This window comes from Pararge aegeria, chromosome 17, assembly GCF_905163445.1.
Source record: "Pararge aegeria chromosome 17, ilParAegt1.1, whole genome shotgun sequence".
NCBI classification, from domain to species: domain Eukaryota; kingdom Metazoa; phylum Arthropoda; class Insecta; order Lepidoptera; family Nymphalidae; genus Pararge; species Pararge aegeria.
The window spans coordinates 5,097,324-5,112,497 of NC_053196.1; the positions used below are offsets into that span (position 1 = coordinate 5,097,324).

Sequence of the window (15,174 nt, forward strand, 5' to 3'; positions counted from 1 at the left end):
GTTATCCTTATCAATTGTGCTAAGTGCTACTGTTCTATTTGTTCAAGTAATCTACGCGTAATCTTGATACTTTGTAACCACTTCTACATTGTTTTCTGGTCTCTTGCATTAATATGCAAACTACTAAAAAAAAAATGAAATTTCTATTGATATTGACCTCCATTGTTCTGGTTTCTGTAAAAAATATTGCGTCTTTTAAGTAACAACCGTAAAAATTTGTTTTGATTTTATTTTTCCAAAGAGCAGAATTGGCCGTGTCATTCAGTTATTACTTCTCGGCGATAATTGCAGAAAGAAATATCAGTTAATTCGTAACTTGTATTTGTTTTAACGTTTATCTTTATTTTGCTGCTTATACACCTTCAGGGCGTCCTCTATTCTCTAGCGCCATAGACCAAGACCTGTTGATAATCTGACAGTAGAAAAGACTACTGTTTTACATACAAAAATGAGATAGTACTCCTGAATGTAAAACAGCAAATAACTCGCTATAATTTTAGGTATGAGAATCAACTTAGATATAACTAGGCTACGTCATCACTTTCAATAAATTTTGTACCCACGTATGTTTTATAAGCATGTGCAAAGATGCAAAGTTAAATATAGCCAACCCGTTTCTGAATCAGAAATTTATGGAATGTTATTTGAGTTTTCACTGGGATATAAAGAACCGTACATAAACTGACATTGGAGCATGCCAAATAATTACAAAATGTGAAATAAATGGATACGGACTCGTATATTTTGCTATATCTTTACGGATCACCTGTTTCGGATATGAACCAAAATAATAATTTTAAGATACTTCTTATCACGAGATATTTCTTGTCTGGTATTCGAGTTTTTGCTTCACATGGTGTACTTGAAACATTTTTACTCGTATCCTTTTAAATCAACAATATTATTAATTGGAGCAAACACTGGTTAGAGGGTTTACAAATACCATCTGATTTTGAATTTAGTTAAAATCACTTAAATTTCATTATTAGCAGTAACAAAAAAAGTTCAAAATCAGATATTTATTTGTTTCAGTTGTTTTTTAAAGAAACTAGACGCGGATTTTGTATATTTGCGGTTTCCTTTTTTAATGAAATCGATCTAGCCACACTTATGACATGCTACGTTACGCCACTTTTGATGAATCTACAATCGTAGTATTTTGCCCGATCAGACATGTACTCAACATTTCGCTTGGTGTATTGTTGTGATGCAAATGTGTTTTCGGCTTTATTCTCTAGATAGTGGGTCTGACTACTCAGTGACGATGCAGTCTATGTCACTCACTCATCAGTCGTAGCGTAGCGTTTCATGTTAAACTATTTTCGCGCTAATGTGGATGTATCTCTATCTTGCAAACTGACACTTTGGCACGCAGTCATCATTGCATGTTTGGAAGCAATTATCGAACCACTGAGATATCCTTGTTCTTTTTAATCCTACTATTTTAACATAATCAACGTTTAATAATTCGACATGCTATCACAATACATACTTAACTACGCCATTATTTTTCTCAATTTTGGAACGTTCTCCTTTTCATGGGCCTCTATGCCCATAATCTGCATGGTCTAAAGTTCTAAATGATATATGTATTCCTTGCTCATGTATTTCCTATACGTGAGGAACTAGGAAGCCTGTTTCTAGCAATAGAACATTTTTCAGGATGCTGATAAAGACTCAAACCATGATGCATTATGTGACTTCATAGTAATGTTTTTAATTATACAAAGTAGAAATAGTATACTTATTATTTACACCAGCCTTCAAAATACGTATGTAACCGTTGGGTATAACCTCATAGCAGTGGCGAGCATTGAGGGTATTGCACAGGGTATGCAGATGATATAAAATAAAGAAAATCTCCAGTACGACTTATAAGAAACTTAAGGATAAGAGTAGTAAGAGTCATAAAAAGCCTATCTTTAAGTATTTATAACTCTTACTGCATATCCCTATGCATACCTTCGATGCACGCCACTGCCTAATAGGTTATAGTTATGGATTCAATAGCTTCAAGTATTTTTTCATTAGTAAAGTTCATAATTGGACCGTGAAATATTTTTTTTTCACGAAGTAAAACAAGCATTTTTAAGTAGGTCGTATGAGATTTTTTATTTCAAATAAAATGTTGTAAGTTGCAACCCTATTTCCATAAATCCATTCAGTAAGTAGATTCATTAATATTTCGTCTTTCTGTTGGAATAATATTAATAATAGCCTTCTACTTAAACTATTATTTTTTGATTGCTATTATCTAGCATTATTTATACATAGTATGCTTTTCTAGAATGCAGTTAATAATGTTGGAATTTTTACCATATTTGGTTATGATCCTAATGCGCAAAATATAAAGTGCTTCTAAAAGTTTTTATTATTTGCTCCCGAGTCATGAGTAGGTACCACCTAACTCAATACGTATGTTGTTGGCTTCTTTTGATTGTTTCAATATGAACGACGAAATTGAGAGAGAATAAGGTTGCCTCTTTTACGCTTGCGTTATGAATCGTTATTTTATGTGCGGTGCCATTTATGGCAGATTTTGATGTTAAAAAAAATCTGAGTTTAATTTCAATTAACAAATCCGACCTGTAACCGTTGTTTCCATAGCTACCAAACGATGCCTGTCTCAATAATAACTCTGTATAGCAACCAATCTCTATACCGTAAGAATTATGTTTGTTAAGACAAACTAAATAAAGACAAATTAGTTGTAACCAGTATTAGTTGAACCGAATGGTTATCACACTTGCGCTAATAGATAAGGGGTACCCGCTGGTCACGAGAGACGTGCGTGAAGAATTTGCACTCGGTGTATATTTACGCCAAATATTTAAGCACTTACTTTTTCCACCAGATTTGCCTGAGTTACCTGTTTCCGTTCATTTTGTTTGTTTTAAAGTCAAAATTATCAATAACAATTTATCTTATCCTCGAATCAAAACTCAAATATGATATTCTGTAGCCTTAGTTCAAGATTTGTTCACTAGCAATCCACGAGTCGTTCTTGCATAACTACCTCCGTTAAAGTAAATGGGTCTTATTTTACATGTCTTAGAGTTTCTAATACCGTCCTGTTGATTTTTATTTATAAAAAAGATCAAGCCGCCAAAAGACCAAGCTGAAGAATTACAGGTAAATTTGAGCTTTAAACAAGAGCCTATTAGGTCCATTTTACTGTCATGTCCAAGTATTTCTATACTCAAAAACGACTGCTCTATTGCGAGCGTACAAATCTTGCTTGTAAGGGTACTGAATACAGATGTTTACGGTGACTTATTCATAGTCTTAGTCGTCTATTCGATCTTAAGTAGGTACCTACCCCTACGCAATAATGCAGTTTTGAAAGATCCCATCCAATTGAGGACACCCATAGAATAGATATAATAAAACATTAAATAATCACTTATTAATCGGTAGATAGCTATTTATGTTGCTGATAATATAGAAGTATATTATTTCCTAGAATATAAACTGTCTCGTTTGACGTGTCTTGGATGCAAGCTAATTCTTTGCCAAATTTCGTCAAGATCGGTCCATCCGTCGAGTCGTGATTTGGTAAGAGATAAACAAGAACAAATTCATATTTATGATATAAGTTTGTATTATTTACAATAATTTGTTCCGATATTAGTATTACCCCTATTGTACTTAGATAAAACTGTTATCTCAATTTTAAAAGTACCTAAATAAAACTTATCTAATCGACGTACATTTTTTCGTTACTTATCGTCGCATCCCAAATAAAATAATCACAATCTAGACACACAGGATTGATTATATGCATTTGGGGGGCAGTAGTTATTATTATAACCTAACCTAAATTTATTCATATATAAATCGAACCAAACGATAACCACCGCCCGCGACTTATGTATGTCATCACCATCTCATCAACCCTTTCCCGGGCCACTACAGGGCACGGGTGTCCTCCCACGATAAAAAGGGATAAGGCCTTAGTCCACCACGCTTACCCAGTGCGGATTGGTGGACTTCACACGCCTTTGAGAACATAATGGATAACAGGCATGCAGTTTTCCTCACGATATTTTCCTTCACCGTTGAAGCAAGTTATATTTTAATTATTTAAAACGCTCATAACTTTTAAAAGTTAGAGGTGCGTCTGAAGCCGAAGTCCTAACCACTAGGCTATCACTGCTTCTCTACCGCTACTATATGTAGCCGGCTAAATCTAAGTGCACACCGCCTTTCAGAGCGTGATTTTCTACCTACGTTATGATTCTTCTCCTATATTATGACTTGGACTAGGATGATTAATGTTTGTATATATAATGTAATCTATTTCTATAGGAGCAACCCTAACGTCGCACTCAGTCAATGTAAGCAGACGTCTATCAGTTTGCTCCATAATATTAACATTGTACACATCGATTTGTAATGACGATAAGAAAATGCAAAGACAGTTCGGGCAACATGAAGATTGACTGGAAAGATACCGGGCCCCCATATTACATAACTTGACTTCGAAGCATTGTGATCGTCTCATACATTGTACACTGCTGTTAATCAGATAAACGAAAACTTCAATACGCATACTACGTCATCTTTTTCACTGGTTTTTCTGCAGAAAGGAATGAGTCTGGTTACCATCGGTGTACCATAACCTTAATTAGCACGATTATTTGAATTTTCGGACAGGTTATCCTCCTAATTCAATTTCAGCAAGTGGACCATTTTGCGCTAGTGACTTAATTTGGCTGAACAGTAACAGAGTTTGCAATAATTATATAACAAAACAGATTCCCTGATCACCCTGATGGTAAAACCTTCAGAGAGATTTTCCAACGAGAACTTACGAGATATTATATTGCATACGTGTGTAACGCAGGTTCTCTCTCTATTACCTCACTCTCAAAGTCCGAGTTCCGACGTGACCTAAAAGAGACCAAAGCGTAGGGCCGCGTGCTCTCTGAGGCACGGGGGAGGATCATAGCTAAGCTCCACCACTACTAATCATTGGCCCGATCCGTGCATCAAACACTGGAAAAGCAATAATAAAAAGACTTTTAACTTAAAGCTTCATATAAATATATGAAGCGGTCATAGCGCATTGGGTAGGAGCTTAACTTCACTTTCGGGGGGCCCAGTTCGAACCCCAGCTCGCACCTCTAATTTATCTAAGTTATGTGCGTTTTAAGTAATTATAATATCACTTGCTTCAACGGTGAAGGCAAACATCGTGAACCTGCATGCCTGAGATTTCTGCATAATGTTCTCAAAGGTGTGTGGAGTCCACCAATCCGCACTGGGCCAGCGTGGTGGACTACGGCCTTAACACCTTCTCATTGTGGGAGGACACGGAGAGGAGGGCCGGTAATGGGTTGATGTGATGATGATAAATATAGTATTTGTGTTGTTATGGGAATATTTAAAAAAAATAATGGTATAACTTTTAGAGAACTACTAATTTAGTTTAGTTCATGATTGATGTACAATCAAATAAGAACTATTAATATTTACGTTTACATTGCTGAGATTCAACCTCGAGATAAATTTATTAATTCTTAATGGTATATGCGCAATAGCAAGACTATTTTCTCACCGCGGAGTAAATGATGTAAATACTTTATAACATACCTATATTGTAATTGATAACGAGTTGTAAATAAACCGCACTATTACGCAAGCAGATACAATATCTTGAGGTAAATAAGTTCAAACTAAAGGTTATATGTAGATTTACTTCAGTATGAGAATTGGAATTGGTATTCGTACGAGGTTTTAGTTTCAACGTGTCAATACAGACAAGACCGGTGAAAATTCAGAAACTGTTATTATAAAATTGCCCGAAAACACGCATGATTCCTACAGAGCTCTCGGGCTTCAGCTGCGTCCATTACATTGAATGAATTTCCGAGTGCTGTGAAGTGATTTAACCATAGCCAATAAAATTTAGAAATCAGGCTCAGCACACCCAAAAACCTAACTTTTGCGTCATTCTATGCGGACATGTTATACTATATTGTTTAGGTTCTATCTTAAGTTAGAGAAATAAGTTTACCGTAACATTATTTAGTTTTATATTCCCCTTTTTCAATATAGTTTATAGTTTTTGCCCGGTTTCTTCGTCCCCGTTTATAACAGTTTCCAAAGACACAAAGTAGATTTGTTGCTAAGTTAGGGCGTTAAGCTTGGTCAAACAAACAAACACACTTCCGCATCTATAATATTAGTAAGGATAACTACTCTTATTATTTTCAGGCATATCGTTCAAAATGAAGGCGCCCGTGCACTCTTCAAAGGCCTTGGGCCGAACATAGTGGGCGTTGCTCCTTCCAGAGCAATCTACTTCTGCACGTATTCGCAGGCGAAGGCTATACTCAACCAACATATTCCACCGGACACACCAATAGTGCACCTGTCTGCAGCCAGTGCTGCAGGTATGTTTATATATTAGCCCTAACTTTTAGTGTTTCGCGCTTGACAGAAGGGAAGCAGACGTATATTGTTAAACCAAACTTTGACCAACCATCTCTTGCTTGATAGTCGCCAACAATTCCTATTGGCTGAAATAAACTTCTCCGTAAACTCAGTCATTATTAATAACATTACAACATATATGATATTTGTAAAGTTTTCGGTGCTAACTTCTAAGTGTTAAAACTGGAATTCATTGACTAGAGGTGATCAGGACTCGAAAATCTGCCATTTACCATTTATGAAGGTCGAAACAACCTTTGTTGTTTTTCATAGTAAAATTCGCTGAAAAATCCCTTAAAAAGTTTCATGCATACAGCAAATATTCTATGCGTGTCACTTTATCTCAACTGTCACCTAAATAAGTAATTTAATGGAAAGGTGTAAGGGACTGAGAAAATTTGTTAGCTTCCAACCTCTAACATTCATCCGCCGCTTCAGCTCCAAAACCAGATTCAAATATTATTAGAGAGTAGGTAATCTGAAATGTAATTTTAGTTTTTTTTATTATTTTTGAATTTTTGGGGATTGTTATTATTATTGTTTTTTATTAATTTTAAATTTTATGTAGCTTATTAATTTAATTGAATTAATTGTAATTATTACTTGTTTGTTTTTATTTAATTTAATTATTTGTAATTATTACTTGTTGTTACATTCTTTTAATAGCCCCGGGGAGACGAATAAGTCAACTGTAATGTCTCCATGGGGTGCGTTGCCAAAAAAAAAAAAAAGTGGCAAATTGGGGGTGTTCCTTATGTCTTCGTAATGAATTATGGTTGAATGGCTGAATTGTTTCTTAGAAGAGTCCCCAATTTGAATAGGAATTTAGTGTAGGAAAGCCGAATCATACACTAATACGAAGTCTTTGGATATACGGTATTGTTTAATAGAAACCTTGCCAAGGAACTAACGTGGCACTGCTTTGCCCATTGGCAGTGCACAATAGAGACACCAGATTTTGAGAACCAAGATATATAACACATCTCCTATAAATAACCTCAAAGGGCAATTATAGAACAGATTATCTGTAAATAACACCAATTCAATTACACATCTTTTTCCTTAATTCCGTCTCCCGTTCGCTTATAACAAAAAGGTTTTTTTACAACCTGTTATCAGAGGTTATTTTACCGGCATTGAAATGTTTTGTTTTAAGATAACATAATAATATTTAAAGTTAAATAAAATAACAGTTATAGTTTTCAATGTCAAGATGTTTATATCTGTGAAGCGCTCCTTGAAAATTATTTAAATCTGTGATGCCGTGCTCTTGAACTCGGCGCATGTTTATTCCGGTTTAAATAATTCGTCGATTCGATTAATGACTCAACATCCGTTACATTTAGTTTTACTGTTTACTTTTAAACATTGGTTATATATTTTTGAAATACTTTTTGCTCGTGATTTTTCTGTGTCGGGAGTGCCTCACCTAGTTACAGCAGCGTAACTTGAGCTTGGGTACGTCTTGTTCCATTGGGATCCCGAGGGGCTCGTGTTTCAAACCGCTAACAGAAAGCGAAGCTATGGTAGACCCCCAAAAGGTGGACAGACGACATTATACGAGTTGCAGGGAGTCGCTGAATACTTGCGGCTCCGAATCGTAGTGTTGCAATCTCTACAAACCTACCTTTGTCCAGTGGAAGAGCTCCTTAGATTGATCTGGTGATGAAGATGATAGTCAGGGTATCTACTTGACTACTGGATAACTGACCTTCAAGGTGCAAAGGACATTATCAACCTTCTTATTCACATTTTTTAAGAAATGTTTAAGCACCAAATAAGAAATTTGATCAAAATTTTTGTTGTCCGTTGGTCTTCACATCATGGTTCTTCTTTGATCCAAAGGGTTTTTTGCTAGCCCTAAGTACTAAGATGACTGATGAATATTTTAATGAATTATATACATAAATACTTAATATACAGATAAAAGAACAGATTAATATTAGTAAATCAGACTTGATTGCTAAATGTCAACTTTTTCTTGTATTTTTTAGCAAAGATCAAGAATCTTAATTCACCAAAGAAGTAGTGGTGTACAGAAAAATCAAGCAACAAATCTTATGGTGTGCAAAGGTGGTGATGTCGCGTAGTTTCGTTTGTTGCCTTCTATTTCAACATCGGATGCGATTGTTTACTGGTTACTTTGAAGCGGCAAACGGTTATATATAGAAACTAAGTACAGATTGCGTGCCAATTTCAATATTGGGTCAATCTCACCATAGCTACCTGATCTAGGTATTCTTCCAAAACGATTTGCTTATAATATTAGCCATATTTGTTAGCGTTGCTCGGCGCAATTCGTCTTCATCATTTGAGGTGAATGCTTTGTATGAAAAATTCACATACTGTGGTATGTTATATCCGGTGTTATTTGGAATTTAACGGGGAAGTTTGCAGAGGTAAATTAAAACGGCACCAGATTTAGATATTGTAAAGAAAATACAATTATTTTAAGAAACTTGGATGTTTAAAAACTAACTACAAAAATCATATGGAGATAGCAAACATTTTTAATCTATTTTAATGTTGTGACCGCCTCGGTAGTGGTTCATACGGTGTTCTTCGCAGTTACAGAACTTAAAGACTTGAGAGAAAAGCTTTTAAAGTTAAATAACTTTCCATACCATTTAAGGATTATGGGGAACTTTAATGTTTAAACCACTATGTTGTATGATATTTTACCCACTGAACTCTGATCGGGGGATATGATACTTTTGCGCGTACATCAACGACGTGTAAGGCAAGGAGGTATGATATCTCCAATCCTCTTAAGCCTTTTTTTAACTGATCTAATCTCGAGCCCAGCTGAAATCATGTTGAATGCTGGACTAATAGTAATGTTTTTGTAGATATTATTAGTTCTACCTGTGTCATGGTTTTGCTGGATCCAAACGTGAAGTCAATAAGACAGTTGTTTAAAACGGATGATGGCTACAGGCTGATCTATTACGGGAAAAAGATTGAATACATTATCTTTAAGGCCAATGTATACGTCTTCCATGCAAATACGACGTCATTTGAAATTAAATGCGGCGGAAATCGCTATAACCATCCATGCCCACGTAATATAATAGCGTGTGAGACTCGCGAAAAAGTTGCACTCAATTACTTATTTAGTAAACAAAGCCAAACAACACATGTTTACAGTATCCGGGGATAATAATATCATATGTTTTCTAAATGTTCCACACGACTTCGTCCAAACTATTTCTATGTGAAATTCACAGACATAATTTTACTAAGGAATACGAATGATATTTTTTAAGTGAAACTTTTATTACATCGTCCCAGACTTTTTCGACTGTGTGTTGCATGTCGCGTGACGGTCGGCCGCGGAGCTGACTGGGGCCTTAATCATTGTGGGAGGAAACCCGTACCCTGTAGGGGTAATGGCTTGATATTATGATGATTATGATGTGATGCTTGTTACATGTGTGCCTAATTTCATCAGGATCGGTTCAACGTTTGAGCAAAGCATAGTTAACAAAAAAAACAAGTGCCACACCTTGGCATTTATATTATATTAAGTATTCGAATATCTATTCTATTTCAGGGTTCGTTTCGTGCACGATGACTAACCCCATATGGTTCGTGAAGACGCGACTTCAACTCGATGGCGCCAACGTCACCGCGTGGCAGTGCATTAAAAGGATATATACAAAAACGGTAAATACCAAAGAAAACAACCAAACTTTGTACTAAGGAAACGGCCCTAGTACAAGATTTGCACGCTCGCGCTCGAGTAGTCGTTTTCGAGTATCGAAATACTAGAAGATCGAAATAAAATGTCTTAATCTTATTTATAAGCTCAAATTTGCCGGGTGATTTACAGAACGTTTGTAAAACAAAATTTTGAAGTGCAGGATTCACGACTCTAAAATATGCGACATTAGGTCCATTTTACTTTGATGGTGTAGAGTTTGATATGCAATAACGACTCCTCGATTGCGAGCGTGCAAATCTTGTACTTGGCCGATAGACTCGCATCGAGGTTAACGTACCTCAGAAGGAAACTCATTTTATAAGCGTTATATGACCTGACTCGATTTCAGAACGCTCAAAACTAAAAAGCGACCTAAAATGCTAAGTGGTCCGTGCTCTTATCAATTTCACCTTTAGTCAAAAAACTATCCGTTATAGTGGTCACCACTTCTTAATTCTTCCGTACAGTGTATTTCGATAGAAAAGGTTACTTTTTCTCATATTTCATAATTATGCGTTTTAAAAAAAAAACTATCTTTAAATTTGCCAATCGAATCCACATGGAACTATAAAATACGGACGTCACCGCCCCAAATTTGTGCCAGCTTGTTCAATTTCAGTCTTAAGCATAGATTGACCGCTACTTGAGAACCTAATCTTAGCTCGATGCAGTTTATCAATACGGACCTGAAACGCATGCTTATTTATGTAGAAATTATAAAATACTTTTTATTTTTCGTCCTAAGAATAAAACATTATTTGCAGTGCGCCGTGTCTCTTATAGATCTTTGCACTCAATACACGTTTAATCCACCTGTGCCAAATTATTCTGAAACTTTGATCAAATCTGAGTACAATTTCTAAGCCAGATTTAAAATACACCGTGGGTGTATGAGTAAATTAATATCGAAGGCATTTGCAGTAAGAATAACTACCTTTTTAACGTAACCTAAACATAACGCCAATCCGCACTGGGTCAGCGTGGCGAACTACGGCCTTAACTCCTTCTTATTGTGGAGACCCGTGCCCTGTAATCGGCCGGGCACGTTGATATGAAGATGATGAAATATAACATAACATAACATTACCTGCAATTAATGCCTGTTTTCAATAATAACGACCAAGGCAACGCCTAAATAAGTAACGCCTTATCTAAAGAGACTCCTAGGCGCACATCAAACGTTCACCAATAGTTATCACATAAGAGTTGGTGAAACGTTTTTTTCTCTCTCTTAAATCACTAGGCATTTGATGCCGAGGTTTAGTGAAAACTGACCTAAGTCCTTAATACTATCGGCAACACTCAAATCTATGTACCAGACATTTTCCTCGTATATAATTTTCAATGTAATAACAGTAATAACTGTTGTTTACTTTACCGTAGCCTTGCAATCAGCTGTAGAATTAATTATATTAACGTTTTATAATAAATTGAAAATCGTCTTGACGTTGATCGTTGTAAGCTTAACATAAAGTCAAATATTAGGTTTTCCAAAATTACATTAACAGCTTTTTCGAGGCCATCTTTGAGCAAGAGAGGATTGTTCAACATGTGGGTAATTTAATGTCCATCGGCGTAACGAGGACTTTTGGAGTACATAACGAGCGTAATGAGGGCGTTGCGTCTATAATACTGAGTGTAGCCATGGGTTTAGGGGCGCCCAAGACGATTACAGCATTACCCTTGCGTTGAATTTATACACCATACTATAATTTTCACATCATGCTATTAATTCCAATAATAGTTCCCGTGATAGGATTAAAAATTGTTAACGAGCGAAGCTTTAGACCCAATTCTGAAGTCCACGCAGACGAAGTCGCGAGCGGCAACTAGTGTTGTTATAATTTTGTTACAGGGTATCAGAGGTTTTTACAAAGGCATAACAGCATCGTACATGGGCATCAGTGAAACGGTCGTCCACTTCGTACTGTACGAAGGCGTGAAGGCTAGACTAATGGCCGCGAGAAGTTTAGACGGTGTTCCAAGCGATCAGCGCTCGCCAAGGGACTTCCTCGAGTTTATGGCAGCCGGGGCCTTTTCCAAAACCGTCGCCTCTTGCATCGCTTATCCACATGGTATGTTATGTTGTGACAAATTATTTCCTAGCATTTTATGTATTTAGCAAAACTTTAAGAAGGAAATCTACATACGTTGTGTGCAAAGGCGGTCTTACTGCTAAATCAATTTCTCACAGACGACCCTTGGTGATAGCCTAGATTACCAAGAAAGCGGGACAGTGCAAACATAAAACAATAAACACATAAAAATTAAATTTAAAATAGAAGTACACATATATATATAATATTTATGCAAAAGCGGTGATAGCATAGTGGTTCAGACTTAGACTTTCCGGGGGGGTCGGGGATTAGAATCCCAGCACGCATCTCTAATATTTTTATATGGTATGTGAGTTTTAAGTGTGGTTGGAGACCGGCGGGGTGATAACCAGTGCCGGATTAACCACGTAGCAAGAGAAGCAATTGACACGGGCCGCGCGCGATAGGGGGCCCCGCATGTTTAATACCGCTTATCTCTGACTGACTGACAGACTGACTGACAGGCACACTCACACAGAGATCGCCTATAGTAATTTACTTAACTATTAATTACCCACAAAATTGTTACTTATAGATAGCAAATACGTATTGTACTTAAGATACGTTTATACGTATTGAGTATTGAATTGTATTTTAACTACTTTATACTTTAATAAATAAATAAATAAATATACTACGACAATACACACATCGCCATCTAGCCCCAAAGTAAGCGTAGTTTGTGTTATGGGTACTAAGATAACTGATGAATATTTTTTTTTATAAAAATTATACTATAATATATGGATAAACACCCAGACACTGAAAAACATTCATGTTCATCACACAAATATTGTCCAGTTGTGGGAATCGAACCCACGGCCTTGGACTCAGAAAGCAGGGTCGCTGCCCACTGCGCCAATCGGCCGTCAAACTCGACTTAAGAACCCTTAGCAGATTAAGGGCAATTAAAGAATTTGCTACGGGCCCCGCGCTTTTTTAATCTTAATCAGGCAGTGGTGATAACGTATCTCGTGACAGGCTTGTGCAGGCGTAAATCTCGCGTTCACTGCTGTCCGTAGGGACAGCAGTGAACGCGAAGTGCGAAGTGTTGCATTATTTATAGACGACGCTTTCAACTTACCATCAGACCTTCTGCTTGGTTATGAATTATTATTAAGTATACAAATAAACTTAAATATTAATATAAATTAACTAGAGAAAGACAGCAAATTGAAATGTGGTGCTGGAGGCGAATGCTACGCATACCGTGGACTGCCAAGCGCACAATCGTCTATTCTTTTACAACTTAAAAAAAAACACGTCTTTCTACCATCTGCCTTCAGCGCATCCTTAGTTATTTTGGACATATCACACGACGCGGAAACAAGAGCAATGAAAAGTTGATAGTGGTTGGAAATGTAGAAGGCAAACGTCCCCATGGCAGATCTCCAACCCGGTGGTCAGATCAACTAAGACAACTGGTGCCCGTACCTTCTATAAGGCAATACAAATGGCCAAAGAAAGGGCCCGATGGAGAGAGATCATATATGACAAGATTACTCGCCATAGCCGATCGACGATCCTCAGTCATGAGGGACCGACTAAAGAGAGAGATACATATAAAAAAAGTTTTGCTAACGATAGGAATAAGCTCAAGAGCGGAAGCGAAAACATAGAAGAAACCGACAGCGATAAGTCGACATTGTAAACAACAAACTCATCGTTCGCTGTTGACTTGTGGATCAATTAATCCACAAAGTACTTTCAGAGATAATTGTGCAATTACCTTAAGTACTTGAGTACTTTCGTAATCTAGCTAAGGGGGCGTTCACAAAATAAGTGTGATGTTTAAAGGAGGAAGGGGGTCGAGTCAAATCTCATCTAATATTACGTTGGAGAGAGGGGGGGTCTCGGCAAATATCACGCCTTTTTTTCTGATTGATACAAAAAAAAATTATACTATTTTGGTAGATTGGTCTTTTTACAATACAAATCCAACGCGTTAACGTAAGAAACCCACATTTTGAAAAATCTCACAGTGGGGAGGGACAGAAAATTTAAAAACACCTCACGTATTTTATGGACGGGGCGTCCATAAAATACGTGAGCTAAGTACTCTGATAGTATATAAGATAAATCAGTTGTCATTGTTTACGTTGTATTTATGGGTACGCTGCATTATGGTGTTTGTTTACACCACTCTGCAATTATATCTCATTCTAGTTTTACCTACGCCATTAAAATTAGATTAATAGCGTTTGACTTTGCGTGTCTTGTGTTCTTCTGTGCAGTCCCATCGTAGCGCCGAAAGGTATCGACCAATTTGAATGCTGTTTCTTGCTTTCCTTACTATTTTAGACTAATTATTTGTATAAGTTATCTTAGTGCTTGCTATATAGTTAAGTCACAAGGGACCAATTCATTTGTGTTTTTCTAGATTACATTATTTCCACCGCCATTTAAAAGCTCTTTCCATCCACCTCAGGCATGCCGGTTTCGTCACTATGCTTTTTAGTTTTTATGCATATCAAACAAAGATACTAAAAATAAATCTTTCATTTTATTAAAACTCTATTTCTACGTCTTTGACGTAGTATCAAGTGCGATACAAAAATTAGCCTAGGTGCCTCTTTTAGTTTTTTTTTTTATGATCAAGTTAATTTAACTGCCACGATCTTAGCACTATGTCTCGCGGTTCCATGACGTTTTAGGTTTTTTTTATTGTATTTTTTTTTTAATAAGTTTTTATTTATTCAGAACAAGTACATATAAATAAAATAAATAAATATTTTTTAATCATTACTGAAAAAACAATAAGTTTATAATATACAAATTAAGATACATAGCTTATTTAAGTTTGTCCTAACAATGTAATTTATAAAAATATAAGCTAATTGTTCACCGATTTTTCAGCGTTATAAATTATATTTACATATTTTTTAAATATATATTTCGTAACGTCGTTTCTTTTGGTTGCCCGACTATATACCGAAG

General features: G+C 36.2%; 1 protein-coding gene across 2 annotated transcripts in view; it reads left to right on the forward strand.

Annotated features, from left to right (window-relative positions):
• LOC120631099 (mitochondrial carrier protein Rim2) overlaps nt 1–15,174 on the forward strand; it is a 35,493-nt gene that overhangs the window by 15,936 nt on the left and 4,383 nt on the right. For both annotated transcript variants that reach the window (XM_039900535.1, XM_039900533.1), the window contains exons 4-6: nt 6,220–6,398; nt 9,992–10,104; nt 11,997–12,216. In XM_039900535.1, the coding sequence (XP_039756469.1) occupies nt 6,220–6,398; nt 9,992–10,104; nt 11,997–12,216 (512 nt within the window). The remainder of the gene's footprint in view (nt 1–6,219; nt 6,399–9,991; nt 10,105–11,996; nt 12,217–15,174) is intronic.